General features: G+C 39.1%; 1 protein-coding gene across 5 annotated transcripts in view; it reads right to left on the bottom strand.

Moving 5' to 3' along the window:
- Positions 1-25941, bottom strand: part of FGD4 (FYVE, RhoGEF and PH domain containing 4) — a 106250-nt gene that overhangs the window by 15784 nt on the left and 64525 nt on the right. For all 5 annotated transcript variants that reach the window (XM_071422440.1, XM_071422437.1, XM_071422439.1 and 2 more), the window contains exons 3-10: positions 18603-18774; positions 14326-14803; positions 8733-8822; positions 6595-6740; positions 3114-3270; positions 1893-2031; positions 900-958; positions 126-272 (exon numbers count right to left, since the gene is read on the bottom strand). In XM_071422440.1, coding sequence (XP_071278541.1) covers positions 126-272; positions 900-958; positions 1893-2031; positions 3114-3270; positions 6595-6740; positions 8733-8822; positions 14326-14803; positions 18603-18694 — 1308 coding nt within the window. In that variant the 5' untranslated portion in view covers positions 18695-18774. The remainder of the gene's footprint in view (positions 1-125; positions 273-899; positions 959-1892; positions 2032-3113; positions 3271-6594; positions 6741-8732; positions 8823-14325; positions 14804-18602; positions 18775-25941) is intronic.

Below are 25941 nucleotides of genomic sequence, written 5' to 3'. Positions count from 1 at the left end.
CATGAGACTTACTTACTGGGACCTCAACACCCAATCCATCAGGGCAAAGATCCTAAGCTTTTACATTTCAGTTTAATGAGGGTTTCAAAGTTCTCAGCAGCAGCAGCAGCAGCCACCACACTCACCAGGAAAAGGTAGCGCTCTTGGGCAGACGTGTTGCGAGCAGCCAGTTTAAGGATCTGCCCTTCTTTGATCAGTTCATTTGAAGGGTTCACAATGTCTTCCTCTTCTCCCAGCATCTCATAGATCTCCAACAACTTCTTTAGATTCTCCTTTATGGTGAAAACACAATTATAAGAGTTATTAATTGAAAACACAGGTCTTGATGCAGTTTAAATTAAATGATGGGAGCTGGCATAAATCTGGAGACTGTTAAGATTTGGAAAATATATTTATACCCAGCATGTGTGGTCTGACTGATTAATTTAGTTGATAAAGCTAGAAATACTTTTAGAAATGTTATATCCTTAGTAATTTTTAAAATTTGTTTTTAAATTGTTTATACAGTCTGCATTATTTCTTGCCCAAAACATCTCACATTTCAATTAAGATCCTATCATTCCAGCCCAGTCAGGCAGAGAAGCAGTAACTGCTCTTTACAAACATTGTCCTGCACTCACAGGAACAGATGAAACATGGTTAAGAGTTCAGTGCAGTATCAGGGATTTGAGCCAGGAGAAGACCTAAGTATGTCCCATTTTCCACTTAAGAGAATTTGTTGCAATGACAAATTTTGTCTATTATTTCCAGGAACTGTATATATACATTAAATAGGAACAATCACTTTGACCCAAGAAACCAGTTCTTGCCATTTTAGGGAAGATTTGCAATTCACTCTCCTAGCCTGACCAAATATTGAAATTTACTGAAAAGTCATCAGGAAAATAAGGATCATTTACCATCTTTCTTATTGCACTGTTTGAGTGACTTGCTGCAGTGGATATAATTTCCAGGGATTCTAGACAGAAGAAAAATCAAATAAGTAAAACCAAAAAGCTGTACTTTTAGTTATTTATGTACTACACAGGGGGGGGAAAGGGGGGGGCACTGTGGTAATTCTACAAAAATGTTTGTTGTTTTTACGTAAATTACAAAGTACAATAAATTTCTTCAGTTAGCAATAAAAGGAAACAAGGTAAAGTGGAAGGCATAAAAAAAGTCAGGTACCAAATAGAAACAATAATATGGAAAGAAGAAGAGAATTATTGCAGTTTACTCTAGCACTTCAGTACTTAGAATCACATTTTTCTGTGACTAGAACAGTCTTGGTTATCTCCCTCCTTTTCTCAAAGCAGTTCACAAAGTCAAACTATATTTTTTCAGTTGAAACAGCTCATCTTACAAGTGTTTACTGTAATGGTACTAAAAATGAAACATTTAAAAGAATTATCTTGCAAGTGAATTTGAATACTCCATGCAAATATCTTGAATTGTTCCCATGTAAATACAGAGAGGAAGAAATTTAAAAGTGGGCTGTGCTTTTTCCCTGCAGAAGCTTCAAAATACAATGAGCCTAACTTCACTTTTTTACAAATAGCAGTCAAACATTCCAAATGTGCATAAAGCAAACCAAAATGCCAACAAAAATAAATTAAAAAGCCACCACAAGCCCTGATCATCTGCAAAGCAACCAAATCAAAACCTGTGCGCTATTCCAAAACCAAAGTAAAACTTCTGTGCTCCAGGAGAATACTAAAGGCTTTATGGCTTTAAAATTAACTTAAATTCAAACAGATTTTTTTTTCAAGGAATGCTATGATTTAACTGAAGAAATTCTATCATTCTTTTCATGGGTAAGTCTTCACTTGATCTTTCCTGAAAATATCTTTAATTTACAGTATCCTCTTACTAATATCTTATTATAGCTCCTTTAATGGCCTGAAGATATTTACTTTCAGCATCTTTCCAGTCTAGGGAATCCTGAGGCAATTTCCTTAGGTAGTCCTTTAGAAGCATCTCGTAGCGTGGAATGCGTTGGACTGGTTCTAGCATGTGATGTTGCAATGTCAAATTTCCACACACTTTTTCCTTCTAAAAAATTGTAAACATATTTCAATGAAGCAGGCAAAAATGTCATTACAATACCATAAAATAAAAGTTATGGTTGATGAAACAAACAATGTATTTTGAGACATGCATGATAGATCTTCTGAAAAAATACAGAACTATTTTACCAAACCAGATAATCAGAAAATATTTTTTTGTGAAGAAGTGCAAAAACTTTTCTAAGTATTTGACAGTCTTACAAAAAAAAATCTTTTAAACTCGAGTGTATTTTAAAATAGGTTTGTAAAACACTCAAGAGAAATACTCCTAAATTAGTAAGAACAGTTCATGACCACATATATAAAGAATCACTCTAATGGGCTACAAAGGTATGTTTTACCTATCTGAGGAGGGAATGCTTTCTTTGAATTTCATTTACAATGTCAACTCCCTCAGCAGTGTCCCTCCCTTCTATCTTAAGATGTATATTCATTTTCATAATCTTAGATGGAATTAGATTATAAAAACAAAAATTGCATTAAAATCTACATTGTTTTCTTCCCTGGCTTACAACCAAAAGACCCCACAGAGCAGTAAAATTTAAGTAGAAATATTCCATTCTATTTCTAAGTGCTCAGACTGCAGCAGGACACACACCTGCCAATTCCCAGAGACACCCCCAGGGAGCACCAGAGGGTGTGAAACGAGCCTTTGGGAAAGACTGGCATCCCTGGGCTCTTCAGCTGTAAGTGCTCAGCGTTACTGTGAGAAAACACAGTATTACCGAATGCAGTGCAGGGATCTAGGGATGCACTGCCTTTTCACTTCACCCTAAAATGGTATTTACTTTGGTATTTACAACAAAATGCACTATTTTTATAATCTTCAGATATTTCAACCTTTACAATTTGCTCTTCTATTTTGCTGGAGAAAAAAATCTGGATTTTTGTGGGTGGGTTGTGCACATACGCAGGAAGGAGTAGGGAAAAACGCAGTGTGAAGTGGATAAAAACAACTACCTTAATTCTAAGGGATTTGGTATGTCATTTCCTCTTTAATCCTTTTTTCATCCACAAACCTATGCATTTTATATATCACTTGAGGATCTCCATTGTTCTCCCCATTACCTGAATGTCTTGGATAATGAATTTGAACTGAGGTGACCGTTCAGTCCATGTTTTCACCAGTTCCATCGCGTTGTCGAAATTCTTCACGTACTCGCCGTACATCTTGAGGAAAGGAGCCAACTTCTGCAGAATATCTCCAATCCTAGGGGTGGTGGTCCTGCAAAGTAAGAGGGTGGAATCTCAGAGCAAAATGGAAAGAAAAAAAGTCACTCAAGCTTAAAAAAGGTTTCAAGTGTTTAACAGAGAATCCTTCTGTTTGGGATCGCCTCATATGGAGTTCCAATATAAGCATTAAATCTGAATTCACAAGCAAAGTGTGTTTATATCCCCTTTGATGATGTATGAGCACCACAGGTCATGTAGAGGACTAAAATAAGAAAATCTAGAAAGTGTTTGTATCCCCCTTTGATGATGTATGAGCAACACAGGTCATGTAGAGGACTACAATAAGTAAAGCTATAAATTGAAGACGTGAAAGATTTTATTTACAAAACATGGCCTAATTTACTTTACCTGCAGTTCCTTAAAATTCCATTATCTTCTTTTGACCATAATTTAATCCTTAAAATATCTAACCTGTGGTTTAGTTTGAGGGCTAAACCCATTCTGTACAGCTTCCACTCTGTGCCTTGTATAAACATACGTATTAACATTCGGGTTTTAATTACTAATTATCTAAGGAAACATATGAAGGAAAGATAATCCCTTGGATTCCAGTCTTTTGTGAGAACTTTCCCACGTTTTTCCCAACTCCTGATGGCACCTTCAGATAAAACAGAATAGTAAAGTAGCAGATGGAGAGGCTGAGAGAAACTGCACTCCCAGGGCACACAAAAAATGTGGAGCAGCACATAGGCACCTCCAAGAACTACAATAGGAAGCACATTTCATGTCTCATTTTCACGAACAGACTCAGAAATCACTATCTCAGTATGGATTTCTAAAAGTCTGAAATCAATGTTCTCATAGCAGTCTAAAGTGAAAAATTCTACAGCCCACTCCAACACACCACTTCTCTGAGAGAAAAGCCGTGCAGAACAGAAGAGTTATACTTGAACGGTGAATATTGCAGGACTGTCAAGAACTGGTCCAGCTGCAGCTGCATCTGCAGGGCAGAGAGATCCTGTGTAACACCTGGCAGAGGGCTGGGTGCTGCTGGGGCTGGCAATGAGGGGACAAGACAGGGTGGGAAGTTGGTCTCTAAGTCATGCAGGGCTCTTATGTTATGTCCAAGTACCTGCTACTGGTCATCCTTGGGTCCAGAAGACTCAGGGTGTTGTATTTAATTATCTTGTTTGATAGCCTAGTGAAAGGCCTCCCTGCCCATGGAAGGGGAGTTGGAATTAGATGTTCTTTCAGGTCTGTTCCAAGCCCAACCATTTGATGATTCTATGGCATGGGATCACTGCTGTGCTCTGTTACACACTTTTCATGAGAAATATATTGCAACAATGCTGGTTCTGGTGTTTTCAAGCCATATGTTGTAAGAGATATTGAGCTCCAGCTGTTGCTCAACTCATTCAAAATGCAGGTACCAGACAATTTCACTTTCACTTGGTAAGTTTAGATTCACACTGCCTTTTCTTCCAAAAAAGAAATTGCTTTTGATCTGCTTTACATATTTTTACTCTAAGTTTTCAATTTAAACCACAACTCAAGAAAAAGTCAGCAATTTTTATCCAGCTTTCTTTGCTAGAAGATAAAGAATAATAGAAGCACATAAAGCTACCCATAGAACATACTTAATTTCTTGTGTCTAATGAGAGGAACTTCTGAGAAGACTGTATCTGGCAGAAGCTATTATTCCAGACAATTTCAGAGACCAGTGATGGGGAGAGAAAATTACCCCAGGTTTTACCTTCAGCAATGATCAGAAAAAGCTGTCTTCAACTGCACCCTTTTTTCTAACTCCTCCCAAAAGCAGTGTTTCAAGGACATTTAAACAGGCTGTCTCAGGTACAGCACAAAGGTTGTTTTCACACAGTTTGGAAAAGATAATATCCTTGTGATATCCTTTATTAGCTCTGCACCAAGAGTCAAAGCTTATCTGCAAAAGCACTTTTCAACCTTTGAAGCCATATAATTATACACACAATAGTAGTGAGCAGTTTAGCATTCTGCAAATATGTAAAGTAAGGCAACCCATATTCTGTGCTCCATAAAGCGTCTAGAGCAGAATTTTAATATTACACCTTGAATCTCATTTCAAATTAGACAGCACTGCCATAATGTGGTGTGAGCTGTTTTTGAAACATCTAAACTGCACTTCTCATGAACATGCACTCTAGTGTTATCCAGGCATTCCTATTTCCTATCAGATTTTTAAAAGAAATGGGTAGTTTTTACTTACTCAAGTCATTCTGCAAGGAACTTCTCATATTTCACAATGCTTACACTTTATTACTTCCTTGCATTATAGACTACCTAGAGGTACCATGTGTTTGTGCATGTGAAATATTCTATTTTAAGGAACCATCATTTAAAGGGGAATCATCTTACAGAGGCAGAAGATGTACAGCTGCTGTCTAAAGCACCACTGTATGGTCTAAGATTTTCATATATATCACAAAAAAAGGTCTTTCTCCCCTCATTCTTGGTGTGTTTTTTGACAATAAAGGAGCTATATGATAGTGTAGCTGGAAATTATGTATGGACAAACACTTGAATTCCTCATAATAAATTCTAGATAACATAGAATATAGGAGCCAAACAAGTGCTGAGGGGAAATGACTGGATGAAACTGTATTTACAATTTCTTTTTAAATGAGGTTACCCTTTTTCCCAAAGAAGGTAGGGAAGCAGCAATGGTTTGAGACCTTTTCTTTTTTTTTGTTTACTTACATAGAAGAGACCAAAAGTGTATGGCTGTGTTTTAATATGTCCAGAATCACACATACACACCAAGGCAGGATAAAAATACTACATCTGTACATGAGTATTACACAGTATATTTACACCTGTTCTATCCTTGCTGGCTCTAAATAGAGGTCAAGGAAAGCTGAGGTGAAAATGGCCCTGAAATATATCTAGCATGGGTTTTAATTTCAAACAGAAAATTAAAGCATAGAAGAAGATGATTCTCTCCCACATTATTACAAAAGGCAGTAAAAACAGAGGTTACTGTACTTCAGCATTATCATAAACCACATACGTGTTATTTACCTCAACTTCGTACTCTGTACAATAAATTCATCAGGTAGCACATAATTTGAGTCTGAACCCCTAATTTAGCAATATCATGAGCAATCTCACTGGCTTCAGTGAGGTTACTCATGATCCATGTCCTTTATTTTGAGCAAATGATGCCAGTCCTCTGCTGAGTCAGATCCTGAGGAAGAGTGGAAGAGCAGATGTTCTCTTACTCACAGTGGTTCCTGGGCCTGGAGAGCTAATTTGAAGATACTTTCCCTACCTCAACCCTGCAAGAAAGTTTCTACAGACACAGTTTTAGAAGTGTATTAACCAGTGAATTGCCTCTTACCATTCTTGCATTCTTTTTTCAAGTTCCGGAAGTAAGAATTTACTGTGGAAGGCATTTATTGATGAAATGTTGGAAAAGATTTTATTAATCACTTCAGGTGGAAATGAACCTCTGTTGGCTTCCTCAAGGAGTCTGGAATAGAATACCTGCAATACAGAAAAAGAGCCACAAACTTATCAGCCTATTATATTTAACCAATGGAAGACCACCTATCCACCTCTCCCGCTCCAGCTGAGGCGAGATTAATATTTCAATAATACAGATGGGTAGTGATTCATTCATTCATTGCCTTTGCCTCTCTGGAAGTGAAAAGCTTCCCCTTACACCCCCCTTTTGTTCTTGTAAGGCAGGAGAGCACTGCAGGCAGGGCTGACACAAGGAGAGCCAAGCTGAAGCAGTGCCATTTGGGAGCAGCTCCAGACATTTCATCCTGTCTGTTTTAACAGCTACATCATCTCAGCTTTCCCAGTCTTCCAGCAGTATTTTCCACTCTTCTGTTCTTTGCAATTAGCATGATGTCTGATCACCATTAGCCCCACCAATTCCCTTGAATGCTGTATCCCCTTATCCTTTTGAAATCAAAGTAGTTGGTAGACTATGAGTGGTCCCCACGTATCATTTAAAGTACAGAAGAGACCCAGTTCTGAGTGGACTATAGTATCTTTTAAAAATAAATATATTTTTTCTCCTTCAGTGGGCTCAATCTGACTAGGTGCACCTACAAAATGTGCATCTGTTAATATGCACATCACAGAAAAACTGTGCTTTTGGAGAGCTCTTGTCCCTCTGCCACCCTCTCCCATGCTTGAACAGATTGTATATCCCTAGAAAAGGCTTCAGAAGTCTGGGTAAGGACTTGCAAAAGAAGAAAAGAGACTGAAGACAGCAACTTTGATCATCCCCACTGAGACAGCTGTAGTGTCTTAAAAGAAAAAAAAAACATTTTTCTCCACATACACTCTAAAATATGCCCAGTTTGCTGCATTGCCCAGAGGACAGTAAGTTACTTTGAAGACCATAAAGATTACACAACTTTCTAACCAAGTTCAGAAATATAACAGTCCCTTCCTAGTCTTCTGCTTTCCTCTCATTAGCAGCAGTTGAGCAGCTGTGTTTTAAACTCATTTTTCAGAATTTTCTCCAGTTAATATTTGAAAAACAGACATAGCAGTAATGCACTTAAAAAGCCATCAAGGAAAATAATTGTACATTACCCATCAGAAAGATCTATGCAGGAAATAAACATATTTTTTATTTTTAAAGTTCTCTAAATCACTTTTTTCCCCTGCAATATTTTGGCTTTTAAAAGTTACCCTACATCCATCACAATGTAGGTCTGCTGTGTAAATCCACTTTCTTGAGGACAATTACTTAGATCCCCAAGCAGCCTGAACAATTATTGTATCAGTTGAGACTTTTTACTTTTCATCAACTGTTTGTACAAAACTTCTGCACTGAATCTGAGAAATTTAAACTGTAGAGTCTGAGAAAAATATGCTGTAGTAAGGCAATGCAAAGCTAGAGACATCCAAGTAAAGTGTATATGTGTCATGTGGAAAGCAAACAAGACTTAGGAAGGAAAATTCTCAAGCACAGACTTTTATGTTTAAGAAATATCAGCTAGCTTGTACAAAGCATGAGAGTCCAACCCTTTCCTTGCAGGAAGAGTAACTTCTGCTTCTAAATTTGTCATGGGAAAACAGAGGATATTCTTTTTGGAATGGGCAATTTCTAGGTTCTTTGGGACTAAAGAAAAATTCTGATTGGGCAGTTCAAATTAGGAGGATTTAGTAATTTTCTAATGAATGGGTGATTGCAACATTCACTCCAATTCACTGGAAGCCAAAACATGCTTATCCATCCTCCTTGTTGGTTACCAGCATGATTGCTTAAAGTGACATCCCCACACACAGAACATATTGCATTAATAGCCACAAAATTCTAATACTTATTAAAAATATAGCACTCTTAAAATAGAAGCAAAGGCAAAACCGTGAGGGAACAGAAAATGAGTGGCAGGAAAATCAGCAAATTGTGAAAAACATGCCACACCTCATGTAATTTATACCCACACTTATACATATCCATTAGAGTGAATTCAAGGCAACACAATAAAAGCAAAGTTGAGAAAAATGTACCCCATCTAGGAGGTCCAGTCGGCTAACGTAGGCCTTTTCTGTTTGCAGAAGCTCATTGGCAATTTTGTGACGTTTCTGCTCATCTGTCTCCTGGAAGAAAAGAAGAACAACTCTTAGGATACTGAAGAAAACACAATTTAATAATAATAAAAAAAATTGAAAATACTTATGACTACCTTATAGTCCAAAAACTGAACTACAAGTTTAACATTTAGTAATAAACACCAACTTTGAAAAATACATAATTTCTCACAGTTTAATCAACACATACAAAAGCCAGAGAATGTTAAAAATCAGTCAAATTGTGAAGTAAAATTCAAAGCCTAGAAGATGTAGTATTTTCCAGTTTGTATAGGGATCTTTGCCAAAGCACCAACTCCCTACTCAACAGATCAGCTCACATCCTGGTAACTGAGTACCACTGACCTTTCAGAGCTGGAGGAGCTGATTTACAGAGTAAGAGGGAACAGATGGGAGCACTCAGTGCCCACCCCCGCCCCATTCCAGAACTTATTTGAACTGTACGTTCTTTGCACAGCAAAATTATTGAAAAATGTGGTACAAGATGTTTTATGTTCACCAATACATTCATTGCTGAATAATTATTGACTGCAATTAGAGGACTCCTTCATTAAGTCTTTATGGAAGTATTTTTTGCATTTTAAGGGAAGTTTTCATTATAAAATATTTTATTCTGCAAAATATATTTCTGATTCTTCTGCTGAACAGAAACTTAAAACATTCACTCAATTTTCAATATTAAACTAAATATGTTAGAATATGTAATTGTAAGTTGCTGGGCAAAATTACTCCAAAACAAACAATGAAAGGACAGCCTTCTACAATGTCAAAACATTAGGGAAATGCCTCAGGCTTGCAAGTGTCAGGCTCAACAAACTGACACTTCCATTACAAGGTTCTTTCTCCAGATCTAGTGATAGTCTGTTCACATCTAACGACATCAGAGTCTTCCTGAAATAAATGGCAGTATTATCACAGTACTTATGGGAAACTGGTAATTGCTAGACAAACCATAAAAATTCTTCATAAACAAAAAATAAAGAGCAGAGCTTGAGTGGTTTCTGATTTCAAGCCGCACACTGCTTCCCACAAGGCTATGAGAAACATTTGCAAGTACCTTTACAAAAATTGTGTGAAGAATACGGAATATTAAAGTATAGTCTTATATTTAAAGCAGTTCAGTGCATTTTTTCCCCATTTTGGTATTCAATAAGTATTCCAAATTTCAACGTATTTCAGTTCTAATCTGCAGTGTTCACAGTTGCACTGCTACATGGCAAACCTCCTCCCTAAAAACAGGCTTTCAATAGTGACTTCAAAGCTGTTCATTAAATCTGTTTAAATCAGCATAGCAACCACAGTAACCTGCAGAACAGTGTTTTAAGTGCTGTCAAGAGACATGGCAGGGAGCTGGAGGATTAGCTATTACAGCTACAGCTTGCTGCTTAGTGCAGCCATTTACTAAAGATCTCTCACGTGGACTTGAGGCACAAAACCATGGAGGTTACTGGTTCCTCAGTAATTTTATTTTATTTTTTCTCACCCCAGAACCCCACTTTCTCCCTGAAGCAGTGCTATAGAAGCAATCCATAGTTTTTAGAAGGTTACTTGAACTAATTAAGAGAGGGAAAATCATGCATAACAAACGCAAAAAAAAAAATCACATAAAACGAGCTGAGCCCAGATTTCCAATCCTCTCAGTATCAACCTTAGACATCTTAATTCTTGAACCTGCACCTCCTTTCTACATCAATTGTACAACCTGACAGAGGGATCTTCTGTGTGGGGGAAAGATGCACATCACAGATGAGTTATATTTTAATCACTGTGGCGTGTTCCTATTCCAGCTTAAGAACACACACCTACAGGGTCAGATCAGTGCAAAATAGCAGAAAACTCTACTATTGCTTTTCTTTCATCGTGTCCTCAGTGGGGAAGCAGGGGGTGCTGTTGGGGGGGAACTTCAAGGAACGATTATTTCAAGGAACATTTTAAACTTCTGTGACAATCCATAACACGTGGCAACTCAACATATAAAACCAAGCAGAAATGGCTAGTGTGCTATATAGAGAACATTTACATTACACAGGTACATTATTTCATCCCTGGAGCAAAATATCAGCGGTGTGAGAGACCAAGAGTTGCATCAGCAGGGACTGCAAACCTGAATCTCTACTCCAATGATTACAGTAAATTTGTCAGCTGGGTCTAGTTCTTTATTACAAAGCTGCTCATCCTTAGAATAATTATATTACTATGCAAGAAAGAAATTAAAGTAAGTGATTTTGAACTCTGAAAGTAAGAAGAGGTGTGAAAAATGCTGGTGAAAGTATTAACTTTCTTATTATCCAAACCAAACAGGAGCCATCTCCTGTCAAGAAAACTGTACCTGCCAACATGACAGTGATGTATATGATTCACTCTTACTCAGGCATAGCCCTTGCCCAGAGGGATTTGAAGGAATATATTAAACAACACAGACAGGGTGAGAGAAGTAGAGTATGAAGAAATAAAATTTAAATTAGACTGTACTTGTTTCTTGCACAGCAACCAAGAAAGCAGGAAAATTTTGGTATCCCTAAAGTAGTGACTGTTCACAAGAAGATTTATGCATTCATATTGGTTGCTGAAGATACGCACCTTTGCTCCCTGTACTATTCCCAAAGAAGACCAAAAACTGTAGAATCAACGAGCTGGTAGAACCTCTCAAGTCTTTCAACAGCAAAACATTTCTTGGCAGAGAATTAACTTTGCAAAACCAAAAATTTTACCCTGGTTAAACTTGTGAAAGTTTACATTTAGAAATCCAGTATCTACACCAGGTTTCTGCATCTGAAACATCAGACCCCCCCAGCACTATCATTAAAAGAAGACATCCTATAAGGACTTGATTAAAAGATGTTCAGTGGATTCTCCCCATCTGTGGCATGCAGGCAGTCTATATCCCTATTTCCTACCAGTCCCACAGCAAACACTGACACATTTGTCCTCTTGTCCTCAGTTAGCTGCAGCAGCAGATTCCCCACAAGATGTTATTCAGGAAGTTAATTGATTGAGATGTTCTTGTACTATTCAGCCTCCGCAGTTTACACAAACCAATTCTTATGACAGGAGGTGTTTCTGCTGCAAGGCAGGAAAGTTTTAACTTTTAATTGTCTTTTTGCTTGTTATGATTGTGTTTCATTACCTGCAAAATTAATTCAGTATTTAATTCAGTAAATAAGAGAAATAAAGGATACTCTACTCTGGCTGTTTGGGGAAATTGTTTCAGATCACTGCCAAATATAATAAGTTTTGCTCAACTTTTTCCAGAACCTGCAATAATCTGTCTTTAGTAAGATCTACAGCGACTGGGGGGAGAGGGAGAGGAATAATTGTAAGAGCAACACTGTTTCAAAACAAGACTTCTTTTCCAAGTCCAAAAAGTAATTTCTGCATTGGTTTTGCACCAGTTGCCAATTTAATTCACCCCTTCCAGCTGTGGATTTAGGATTACTTCTACTGCACATGTACACATTTACAAAGAGGGAGAGCACCACTTTCTGCTCTTTCCTGAACTAAGAAACATGACATGCAAGAGACAAGATACTTTGCATCAGCATCAAAATACATATATCAGACTCAAAGTTTGATTATGACTCACATGCATCTGCTCCTTTTGCTTTTATTCAACTGTACTTACATTTTTAATCAAAAGGGCAGGAGAGTGCTGTTATCCTGTGTGGAGCAACTTCAACTGGACTGCATCCCAGTTTTAATATTCTATAATGACTAAGTAGGCATTTAGCAAAATCACAGATTGTCTAATGCTCTTACTTCTTACCAGTGTGTGCTCGAACACACAAACAGCTTAAAGCTCCACCAGAACTCTCCTGGTGCTCATCATCCTTCTCCTAATTCAGACAGCATGGCAGCAGCTACTTAGACCACCACAGGACTGATTTCCATCTCCAGGTTGCATTAATCTAAGCTAAATCAGTGTTTGATTCTGTAAAGGGTGGCAGACATACTTAACCCCACCAGACTAAAGGGGAAGTCCTTGTTGCACAAGGTATCTCAGGAAGGGTTGCTGTGACCCAGCTCAGTTTTACAGATTCAGTTCTGCATCAGTGCAAGCTTAAAAGTCATCCTGCATGGCTATGTCTTGGTTTTGTACCTTTCAAGCACCAGTGAACAATATACATCTAGGTACACTGACATTACACCTCACAAGCTGACTCAGTGTCAATATAAGACAGATCACATGTGCTGGTCCCAGCAGCTCAAAGACAGGTTTTAATGAGGTTGCTGCCATTAGCATTTGCCCAGTTCCTTCCTGAACTTAAAAACAGAATTGCTTCCCTTTTCAGCTTTTTTTCTTGAAAATGCTCCCAGCACCTTACTGCGTGACTTGGATTCAAGCTTTACATCGTTGCCCACTGAGAATTCAGCACTTCATAGGCACAGAGAGGGGAAACAGGCATTACCCAACAGGAGACAGAAACATTATCACAGGTGTGGCAGGCCAAAAGTGCCTTGGACTGTACCCAGGCTTATGCTTAGGTGGGGATCATAACATTCACTCATTACTGGAAAAAAAACACTACAGAAAAAAACCCCAACCCCTAAAAAAAAGAAGAAAACCACACAGCCCATCATTTTCTTATCATTACCCAGGATATTTCATCCACCTTTCCCACTCACAGAATTGCAAAATTTACCTCCAGGCACGTATGTATGTGACCCCCAGCTAACCAAACTCAAGGGCTGCAGTGAGCTGCTGCAGGTGCACACCTGACCAGCAGTGAGGAGCTTTTCCAGCATCAGCTGGTTGGCTCTGTGGTGAAAGGGAAGGCTGGGCAGGCTGGGCAAGCTCCCCCTGCCAAACAGGGGATGGCTGGACCAGAACTGTTAATCTCATTTACTGCTTTGGTAAAAGGAAGCAAACTCACAAGTCAACTTTCACAAGTGAAAAGTATGCACCATTTTCCAGCAATTAATTTCCCAAGACAGGTTTCCTTCCACCCACTTACTTCACTTAAGCATTTAAATTCTTCCTCACAAGGGAGCTCAAATTCATCATGATATAAGTTCTCCTTGGTAAAAAGTCATGTATTTAGTATACCCTGAACATTGCATCTATCTGATCACTAGCAGACTGCCACTGCCTTTCCAGCTTTGACTTGACAACTACATCCAAGTTAGGGATTCACACAACTCTTCTGCCTGAAGCTCTGTCATGACAGTTTACTGCACATGGCATTTTATTTCATATACACCACTAACATGTGTCCCTTGTAGGCTAGCACAGCTGAAGCATGGTGCTAAACAGGCACACATGTTTGAGTTTCACTTTTTTTTAAACCTCAGATAACTAATGGGGAAAGAGCCAAGGGGATGAGGAGAAAAGCAAAGGAGAGGAGAGTGTGGGAAAAGGCAAGCAAGATTTTTTTCTCATCTTTTTTCAGAGGGAAAATAACCAAAATATTTTCAATTTCTGACCTGCTCCTGGAAGCCTATTTTTGTACATAAAAACCTAGAGAAAATACAAAAAGTAGCGCTATATCAGGAATGAAAGCATTTCTCTCCTTACCTTTATTTCTACAGGTTGATCTTGTTTACTGCTTTCCTCAGCCGGCTCTTCCTTGACATCAGCATCAATTCCTAGAGTTTCATTTTGGGGTGGGAGCAGCGTGTCACTGCTGGGAGTCCTGTGGCAGCTGTTGAGCATCTGCTCCTCACAGGCAGCCACACTTGGCAGGGACTCTGTGTGGGTGCTTTCTCCTTCCCCGTTTGTCAAGCTGCTGTCCGTGGCACCGGCCGGGAGCGGGGTGGATGCGGCCGAGCCGCGCTCCGGCGATCGCCGCTCCTCTTCCTCCTGCGCCGCCACGCCGTTGGCTGTGGGCAGCTGTGCAACCTGAGTTCTGTCAGTGTTACTGGTTCCCTGTGTCTGTAGTGAGTGCTGGGAGGGGAGTTTTGGCTGAGGTGATGGTGTGGACCCATATCTTCCTTGAGATTTAGTGATGTGGAGAACGGAGGGATCTTTCTTGAAATCGCTAGGGTTCAGTGAGCTAAAAACACCAAGCAAACAAAGCATTGATGAGAGGAGAGTTAAATATGGACTTATTGAAAATCCTGGTATGGGAAATAGGAGAGTTGCACCATATAACCAATTTCTCCCAAAAAATCTTTTTTTCCTGTGTTAATATTAGGAAGTTCTGAGACCTGAAATGCAATAAAACACTTACAAACAAGCTTCTCTTACCAGAAACCCAGACCTCTGCCCATTATGAGCCATTGCATCCCTGTGTGTCCTGACTCCCATGTGTGTGGGAGATTTATATTGGATATTTGGAAAAAACTCTCCACTGAAAAGGTCATCAGGCATTGGAACATGTGGTGGTGTTTGCAGGGGTCTTAGGATGAGGGAACAGATGAGAATGTTGACTCCATATTTCAGAAGGCTTAATTTATTATTTTATGATATATATTATATTAAAACTATACTAAAAGAATATAAGAAAGGATTTCATCAGAAGGCCAGCTAAGAATAAAAAAGGAATGATAACAAAATCCTGTGACTGACTGAGACAGTCCAGACAGCTGGACTGTGATTGGCCATTAATTAGAAACAACCACATGAGACCAATCACAGATCCACCTGTTGCATTCCACAGCAGCAGATAACCATTGTTTACATTTTGTTCCTGAGGCCTCTCAGCTTCTCAGGAGAAAAAATCCTAAGGAAAGGATTTTTCAGAAAATATCACAGGAACAGGGTGTCCAGCAAAGACTTTGAGCCACCATCCCTGGAGGTATTTAAAAGATGTGAAGATGTGGCACTTGAAGACATGGTTTAGTGGTTTGACAGTGCTGGGTTAACAGTTGGATTCAGTCATCTTTTGCAACTTAAATTTTTCTATTCTTAGCTCCAAGAAACAGCAGGAAACCAAGAAACTGGTAGATGAAGCAACTTGCCCAAAGTGTCCCAGAAGGTTTTTGGCAGAAATGGAGCAAGGCTTGTGGTTTCCCAAGTCTTAGTCCACTGCTTAAACTAACAAATAGCCCATTCCCTAACAGCTCTTTAATTATTAAAAATTAATCAAACAAAATCAATCAAGAACATTTAGCATCCCTTTCCTTAGTTCAGAATATTTATTATATGAGGACCTTTACATTTTTTTCTCATTTCTTTTCCAGCTTCCTAAGTTAGCAATGTCCTTTTTTTCATGCTGCATCTTTTCTGAAGATCTTTTTTCTGCAAAATTTGTCTCTGCTTTAAACATATTATCTCTTGCTCCTGACTGTCCTCTAACTATTCCTGGTGTGGACTTCCATCTTCTGGAAGGATGAAAACTGCTTACAAACTTTACTTTTACTCCTTATTTATAGGATACTTTACACAAATTTTGCAAACATATTCTGCACTTTTGTGCACACAGATCAAAAATAACTTACACTAGCTTTATCTTCTTCCATCATAAAACAAAAAAAAGTTTAAATCACTTTTTCTTTAGTTATGTAAAGACTATTTTTTTTATTAAATAAAATTAACTCCAGGATAAATCTAATATATGTTTTTCAGTTGCCTGCACAAAGAGGTTTAATTAACCTTCTGACATGCCTACAGGCTTGTGGGCTGTACAGACTAATGAAAATAAGTTATTATAGTTGACAATCATAGTTTGCAGTTCATGAACATAGCCATCTCAAGATCCTTAATTAAACTGAAGTTCAGCTTCACAGAAGACATATTTTGTGGGTTTGAGCTCATTCAAAAAACCAAGAATTACCTCCACTGCCAAAGCAGGATAATCCAGAACCCAGCATGCTAATCATAAAAGTTTCTCACAAGCAGAGATCATACACTTGAGTAGAATTTAGTCATTGGACAGGTATTACTGGTGTACCTAATAAATTATGCTGCCCAAAAACAACTCAGCTTCCCATAGCTCACAAAATGTCCCTACTTGTAAAGGTCTATCAACAAGAAAGTTTTATTTCTTTCTTTCTAGTTTCCTTTGATTGCATAATATGGAAGAAGTTCCTGCACAGCACAGCAGGCAGGTCTAGGAGGAAGAAATGCAAGGCTCAGTGCTGCAGGGCACAACAAACCTGAAGAGTTTTCTTTCAGAAAAGATAATTATTTTTTTTTTAAGGATCCTGCACTGTTTAAAAGCTGGGTGATGCTTTGGAGGAAGACTGGAAAACAGAGTGATAGCAGGATTAGAGACTGGTGCTAAAAGACTTCACAGCACCTCCAGTGCTGCAGAAATCTTGTTTTCCCATCTCTGAGAACCTGTCATCACCAAGTGCAAGTCTCTGCCTAATGATAGAAGTTTCTTGCAGATGAAGCTCTGAAATTATTTCTATTCCAATGGACAAACATACTTTTGCAATGCTCAGCTGCTTCCATATAAAGGATTAAAATTTCACCCATCTTGAGGGGAAATTCTTTCAATGAAAGCCTTTTTAACTCTGGCTCCACAGCAGGTCATGCATTCATGTACTCTGTGGTGCATCATTCATTCACTCCCACAGGGGGCATCCCTTCTGAGATCCAAAGGATTTCATGTCCCAAGGGAACATGAAAAAACCACATCCAAAACTTGCAATGCACAACTGTCACTGGACAGTTTCTTGAGCTGTTCCTCTGTCATGGGCTTTCTGGAAAGTCACTCTCTTCATACAGAGCAGATGTATTTGAAACTTCTGTTTCAGAGCTTATAATGCCTTTACTTAGAGATGCATCATGTGCATCCAATTAAAGTCACCCAAGAAACATCATTTTGTGAAAGCAATGTTGGCTGTGGTTCTTTTTTCCCAAAGTTCCAAATGTTACCCATAAACCACAGAATTGAAACTCAAGAACAATGATTTTTTTTCCACCAAAATCACCAAGTACTACAAAGCAAGCCATACATTTAGGGAATGTATGCCATACCACTACAAATAATTTGTAGAGTTCACCCTCTTCACATGAACAATTGAAGAAGTTAAGACAGTATGAAATTAAAACCAGTATTTCAGGTTTTTCTATTTGCTCATAAAAGTATTTTTTTCTCCTTCAAGAAAAAAAGTATTTAATATTACCTTCAATATTAAACTTATTTCAAATTGCTGACATTTTTCAGGTTGTTTTTAAAATACTGCAGGTTTCTTTTTTTTTTCTTTAAAGGAAAATTAGGAATAATGAAAAAGCCTTATGAAAAAACACACCTTGTTAAACCAAATATACAACTGGTTCTCACTATTTCAAAACACACGCAGTTTTGCCATCAAGTCCTTTAGCAGGGATAGGAGTGAGCTCTACCTCTACAGTACCAATGTTCTTCCTCACAGTGATGCCTCAGGTTTCAGATGTTATATTTTTCAGATTCTGTACTGTTTTGGTGTGTAGTTCTGAGCTTCATATTAGGGTATGGTGAGCTCTCTTGCTCTCTTCACAGAGTAGATAGACAAAACAATTCCCTCTCTAGCCTGGGACCAAGGACAAATGATTCAAATTTCAGGCCCAAGAGCATAAACAATGTGGACTGAAGAGAGGAAAACAAGAAGAAGGGGCTTCATTAGCTGAAGCTCTAATTGGACAATTAACTCCAATATGCAAATGGACCAGAACTTATAAAAGTGTGGGACCCTGTGCATTTTTGGTGACCATTTTGGGTTCATCTTGGGTGCAGCCCTGGCTGGGCTCTTGTGCTGCCCAAGGTGGATCCATTGAGGCCTTCTAATAAATCCCTACTTTATTCTTTAACCCCATCTAGCCTCTGTTCTAGGTCAGCCTTCACAAGGCATCAACAGCTTCAAGTTCCAATAATCCCCCCTCAACAAAGAGAATTACAAACCAAATCAAATTCTATCACATACCTGCCTCCCTCAAAACGGTTGATGAGATCTGACACTTTACTGGACTTTTCCTTTGTGACACTAGAAACAGCAGCAGGTGTCTCTTCCTCCATTCTTGGTTTCTGATTTGTTAAAGCTTTATGCCTAGGGGTTTGGTATGTTGCCTTCTGCAGATGAATTGGCTTTGGAGGCACTGCAAAGAGAACAACAAAAATCAATCACTTGTATTCCTTTGAGTTTCTAGAATACAGAATCATAGAATGGTTTATGTTGGAAGGGACCTTAAAGATCATCTAGTTCCAAACTCCCTGCCATGGTCAGGGATACTTTCTGCAAGACCAGGTTACTCTCACAAATGAGATTTTGTCATAAAGAACTCATTGCAGCAATGAAAGAGAGATACTCTTGGCTTTATTCAACCTCAAAGCAGCTTTACAAATACAAGGACTTCATATAATTCTTCATGCACTGTTTGGTATTAGGGATCTTGTAACATTTCTTGACTAAAAGCTGAACCATATGCTACTTTAACAAGCTAGAAAATTGGGGAGTTTTCTTGTTTTATTTCTGAGTGTTTGTTTTCATAGTGTACTGTAGGAAATACATACAAGAAGTTTATGACTGCAGATTTTGTAATAAAAAAGAATTAAGCACAAAGGAAAGAGAAAGGAAATTGCTGCCCCAAAACTCTGGTGCTCTCATTCTTTACCTTATCCCTAGTGACCTCAATAACAATTATCAGTAGAAAAGGTATTTGCCTTCAGCTTTAAAATTCCCTTATTCACTGAACCTTTGTCTAATTATACTGCTGAAAACCTTCCCCCCTGAAAACATTTTTTTTATTCTTGCTTTTTCCCCATCCTTACCATAAGTCCTTCTAATTAGATTGTTGATGATCAGCCACTGCTTAATAGAGCAGTGACTAGAACACAAAAGACAAGGTGACACATAAAACAACTGAAGTCACAGCACTAAAATCTTTAAGCAACCATGCAGCATTTGTGGGCAACAAAAGCACATCACAGACTGGTCCCAAATGCATTCCACACTGGAGCAATGAATGCCCAGCTCCATCAAAAGGAAAGACTTGATGGAAGAGTACCTTAATTCCTGAGAACACTTGTTCCTTCCCCTACACATCCCCAAAACATACTGTGGGAGCAATGAAAGCATTTGACATGAAATTGGAAAAAAATTATTGAAAGGCCGGCATAAATTGGCAGGAGTAGGCAATATCCTGCCAGTGGAACCAGTGGCCCAGGGGCTCAGGCACTGCTCCACAGGCACCACATTCCAGTGGGACACAGGCACTGGCCCTCCAGCAACTATAAAACCTGCCTGTGAGCAAGGGAAGGGAAGGAGGACTTGAACTGCCTTTTTTTTTTACCACTCCTGTGGTAGGGACAAAAGCTCTAGTACAGGATACACAATAGGTGGATGTGGAAAAGCCATGTTTCTTGCATTTCTGATGCCAGAATATCTTCCTAACTTACCCTGGAAAACCCATGCACCACAGGAATGGCCTTAAATCCCATCAACCAACATTTGAAAGGGATGTTAAAAAATTCTTTCAAATATATTAATCATAGTGATAAACTTGAAGAAACACGTGATTAAGGGCAATTTTTCATTTCTCCCCTTCATTTAATTGACAGGTAATACAGGAGGTAATATTTGTCTGTGTTTCCAACAACCTAATTGCAATTTAATGGGATTGCAGTGATCACTACAGTCTGAAAAGTACCATGAGAGACTCTATGCAGAAATGAATTTGCCATAAAAAGCTTTAGACTTCAATCACACCAACTGCAAAGGCTGATAGATGAAATAATCAGAGAGAGAAGGAAGACAATTACTGTAGGTCAGATGCTTTTACTGTGCATATGTGCACCCTCAGTCCTCAGAAGCTTTATATTTATTAACACAGGCAAAAAAAGCAAGTTTGGAGAAGGATGCAGTATAGAAGATGACTCAGAACACTGCTCTTTTGAAATAGTTATTTGCAACCCTGAAACAAGCAGATTATTAAATTGTGCAACTGCTTCAGCTGCAGAAAGTGCAGTCCCTCATGAGAAGCCCCATGCAGTCCTGCTGCAGCTGCAGTGCAGTGGAACAGCTTTCCCCAAATTCCCTCTTCCCAGGGAGCTCGGGCAAGGCCTGGCAGAATGAGGCCAGCGAGCATCCCATAATTGTCCAAGCACTGAATAGCTGCCTGTGCTGACAAAGCCATGGGACAGCTGAGACAAGGAGGCACCAGCAGGCTGGGGAAAAGCAGGACACATCATTGATCATAAGCACTGCCATCCCCTCGGGGAGGAGGTGGACAGCAAAGGGGACCCGGAGTGGATTTGCTGACCAGCACCACAGGAATTTGTAAGAATGTTTCTTGCTCTTGCAATGGACTCTGTATAACCCCCAGTCCTGGGAGGTCTCTTATGCAATGGACCTGTACAGCTCTCCAGTTCTTCTGCACATCTCATGAAATGTTAATATCCTCACAAGGAAATATTAAAACTACTAAACTTGAGGGAATTAATGTCTACTGATAAAGCAGAAGGAATTAGTTAGTAGCTATTTTTATACTGGATCCACTGGGACAAAAATCAAATTCTAGGACATTTTGTGGAAGTGTCACAAACTTGTGCAGCTGAAAAACCAGAGCTAAGCAGCATTTATGTATGGCAAGCAATGAGGAAACTCTTGTCAAACTGGACAATCCCCATATACTGAAAATCACTTTAATGTCTTCAGAAGACAACCACAAACCAACCAGCCAATTCACTTAGGCAAAACATTTTATTCCTTACTCCCTACCAGCTGCTGCTGTAGCTACTGTATGGTTCAGAAATAGTGCCGTGGAGAAAGAATAGCCACAAGATCAATGGAAAGAAAAGAATCAGTAGTGCAAAAAAAAAAAAAGCAATCCACAACCCTCAAACCTTCCTGTAAGGTCAGCCTTGTTAACAGGGATTATGGAAAGCAAATTCTATTAATTCTCTCCTCAATGTACTTCTGTAGTGTTTTGTTTTAATCAGATTATTTTTCAGTGTGAGCAGAGCAAGGATCTTAAGGGGAAAAAAGAGAAAAGACTGCCCTATTGTAGTAACCTGTATAATACAGAGCTCTGTTTGAGTCTATAAATACTCTTGCATCTGTACTGCAGAATTTTGAGCTCATTAGGAGATATGAACTGCTTATTCTGCCCAAAGAAAACCCTTCCATATACTGAGGTAGCAGGTACTGTACACTGCTAGCCAAAATCAAGATTTATGCTGCAGTGCCTGGCTGTGCATTCAACTTTGCATATATACATAAGGAAATGTCAGGTATTGCTATATAAATGGCTCAAGAGGTACAACCACCTTTGCAGACTCCAAAGCACATCAGCAAAGGTAATTAATCTCTTGTCTTAGAAAGTATAATGTGTTCAATGGTTAAAAATGCTGCTATGCCTTGACTCAATGAAAATGAAGTTAAAAGTTCCTGTGGTAAGCAACTACAGCTCTCCTGGCTGAGTCATCCATCATCACCAGGAATATCAGATGAGCACTGCTGAATAGATGCCAAAGATTTATACTCTTAAGAACAGTATGAAATAACCAGTAACCTAAACACAGCAGAAAGAGAGAAAAAAATAATTTTCTCTTTGAGATGTGCGTTTCCACATTTTTGGTTCGCGCTACAAGAAGAATCTTTCAATAGTATATCAAGAGAGAAGACCAATAATAATCAGATGTCTTTTGTTCTCTCATTTGTCTTCTTCACAGATAATTTGGGGATTTGTTAGTTTTATTGATAAAACAGACTTTGTAGCAGGTTTCTTAAAGGACCACCAAGACTGGAGAAGCCTACTTAGGAACAGCTGTCAGTTTTAGTTCAATTCACCTTTCACTGTACAAGTTTAATTTGCCAGGGAATTACAGTCTATATCTCAGACCTCTAAGAGGTCTCTCAGCTTTTTTAAGCCCAGGCTACTGTCAACTTTTAACCACAGACTATATAATAACTGAGAAAGGAAGGCAGGATTCATGCTACACAGAAGATATGCAACTAAAATTGAATGCCAAAGTTTAAGTGTTGAATCTGTTACATCATAATCATTTCACAGTAGCACAAACCAGGCCAACTTTTGGAGTGGAAATTCACCTCCAACCCAAACAAAAATGCCTCTTCAGCCTCAGCAGGAGATTCATAAGCACTCCTAGGCTCTCATTAGAAAAATTTAAATGAGCAACTGATGCACAGTCTTGAACTGATGAGGCACTTCACTGCTTTGAAGAAGTGCTGGCATTTCTACATATTTTGCATCCTTCAATAAAACTGCCTGGTACAGACAGCAGTTTCAATGCCCAGTATTTAACAATTTGAGATCATAAAAGAACTGATGCAAGAGGATCAAAGAGCAAGGAATAGAAGAAACTAGGGGGAAAAAAAGTCAAGTTTTACGTCACTCTATATGAACTCTGCTATTGCAAGGTTAAAATATTTGAAGGTAAGGGCAAATTTCAAATTATTTAACCATTTGCTTCTCTCTTGTGGATTCATATGTGGTAGCATATTTTGCTATTTCCACTGACTGCCTCCAGTGTGGATTAGTCCACATTTTCAGGGAATGCACTGCATTGGTGCAAAGGCAAAGCAGCACATCTCACAGCTGGTACAGACACACAGACTCTGACTGCTTTGCTCTGCAGCCCTGTTTCCTTTGCTCAACTCCCTCATCACCTTTTCAGCCAGTTTCAGGCTTTGCAAATTTGTTCCGAAGATTTTCCTGAATCAAACTCTGCTCCAGACAGAAATCTGATACTTTAATTGCTGACTTGTTGATGGAAGGAATTATTAGAGAACAAAAATTCTGCTATTACTGACAGTGTATCAGACAGGTCTTTTACTCCTTGAAATGCCAGGGGGAAAAAATTAAAATGAAAATAAAGAATTTTATATTGGGTTGCGTGCACAGACTTGACCTAGCTACCCTGAGTGAACTGTTTCCAAATACTTGAACTACTTCTCAGAGACCAAGTACAGACAAAAGTACAGGGTTCACTTGAAGTGCAAGATTTTGAACGTTTTTCCTCAATGTTACAGCTCTATTTCCCTTAATAAAGCAAATTTTACTGAAAACGGCTGTACCACACTTACAACACAACCTCAAAGCCATGTTTATATCTCTTATTTTAATTATTTTGGTAGGTCAGATGAAGGTCATTTTGCAGTTAGCTCCTCCACAACCAAATACATTGGCATTACAATTCAGGTCTGTCATCTTGTTTCCTTTCACTATTAAAGGCCACTTAGTATTTGCATGACTAGAATAATCATATGGAAAAATGTTTCCTGCTGCTATAAACCAAAAACATTTTTGTACCTCTGCATGAAAGCTCTTTAAAAAAAATAGCGGCCACTTTTAAACCAATAAACCAGAGCAGCCTAGTTTGCTTAGAACATTTAGTCTCCCAAATGCATCTCTCACTAGTTCTGGTTTCTTTTGCTTCAATTCAATAAAAAGCCAAACAAAAGATATAGTATAAAACTTCCATCTGGTGCACATACTTAATATTAATAAATGGAGAGTGAGCCATGAACAAAGGAGACACAAAATACTATTTACAACAGTATTATTGAATTTTGTCTACACAGCTGCATTTCTTAGACTACAACACTATTCCTGGCTGTGGCACATTTTGGAGTACACAATATTGACAAACAAAAGGAAACATGGCTAGGAAAGATCAACAACAGCTGTGTAACTTGAATGAATGGGGTCCAATAGTATAAAACTCCTAATTTATCTAATAGCTAAAATTTTATAATAAGTGTGTTGGCTCTGTTTTTGAAAGGCTTTAAATCTTTTTATTGATAGCACATTTCTATTTATCCATTAATGACTTCTAAAATATTTTTCTTAGGAAGAACACATGTTCCCTTTGCTGTAGAGAATTAATTCCAGAGACCTAGGAAATGGTGCAGAAAGGCTCCTCAGATAAGTAATGTTTACATATGACTGGCAAAAAGTCTTAGTTTAGTTAACAATACTGGCAAATGTTCTGTAAAAACAAATAACAAACAAAAAAACAGCTTTATTTTGCTCTCATTCTCCTGAAGGAAACAAAACTTTCTTGACACCTCTGAGAATTTCCTCCTGCCCTTAACTCTAAGACAAACTCAGGACTGATGCAAAATTCTTCAAGGTGCATTTTCCCACTGAGTGATACAGGTATTTTTGACTCTACTACATGATGAGTCTGTGTAATTCTAGTTTCTGTATTTGATTTAGATGTGCTCTATTACTGGGTTTGTGCAACCAGCTTTTGGTAGCTGGGGGGGACTACAGAAGTGGCTTCTGTGAGAAGATGCCAGAAGCTTCCTCCATGTCCAACAGAGCCAATACCAGCCATCTCCAGGAGGGACCCACCACTGGCCAAGGCTGAGTAATCAGAGAAGGGAGTGACACCTCTCTGATAACACATTTGAGAGGGGAAAAAAGTTATTGTACAGACATGACTGTGCTAAGAGAGGAGTGACAAAATGTGGGAGGAAACAACTTTGCAGACACCAAGGCCAGTACAGAAGGGGGGCAGGAGGTGCTCCAGGTGCTGGAGCTGGGATTCCCCCACAGCCCATGGTGAGGCAGCTGTGCCCCTGCAGCCCATGGAGGTCCACCATGGAGGAGACCCACGGTGGAGCATAGGGATGGATGCCTGAGAGGAGGCTGTGACCCCATGGGAAGCCCACACTGGAGCAGGCTCCAGGCAGGGACCTGCAGACCCAGAGAGAGAGAAGCTCACTCTGGAGCAGGTTTTCTGCCTGGGTTTGTGACCTGGTGGGGGACCCATGCTGGAGCAGGCTGTGCCTGAAAGGCTGCACCCTCCACTCATGCTGGTGCAGCTCATGAAGAGCTGTAGCACACAGAAGGACACAGGCTGGAGAAGCTCATGGAGAACTGAACTCTCTCCCATGGGGGGCACCCTGAGCTAGAGCAGGGGAGGGACTCCTCTGCCTGAGCAGTGGCACAAACAACCTGTGCTGAGCTGACCAGAACCCCCCTTCCCATCTCCCTCTGCCCCTGGGGAAAGGACACAGAACCTAGGGATGATGTTTTAAAGATTTGTTTTGCTTATCATTCTCCTGTTCTGATTTTAGTTAATAATAAATTCAACACTTTCACCATGACAGTAATCAGTTTGTGATCTTTCCCCTGTCCTTACCTCAACTCAGAAGCCTTTTGTTATATTTTCTCTCCCCTGTCCATTTGAAGATGGGAGTGACAGAACACCTTTGGTGGGTACCTGGCATTCAGCCGGGGTCAGCTCTCCACATCTGGTTTTCCATAAGTAATTCTCATTTCTGTCTTATAAGC

This window comes from Agelaius tricolor, unplaced genomic scaffold (assembly GCF_023055355.1).
Source record: "Agelaius tricolor isolate 1412-34295 unplaced genomic scaffold, bAgeTri1.0.p SCAF_3, whole genome shotgun sequence".
NCBI classification, from domain to species: domain Eukaryota; kingdom Metazoa; phylum Chordata; class Aves; order Passeriformes; family Icteridae; genus Agelaius; species Agelaius tricolor.
This window is presented reverse-complemented; position numbering and strand designations above follow the sequence as displayed.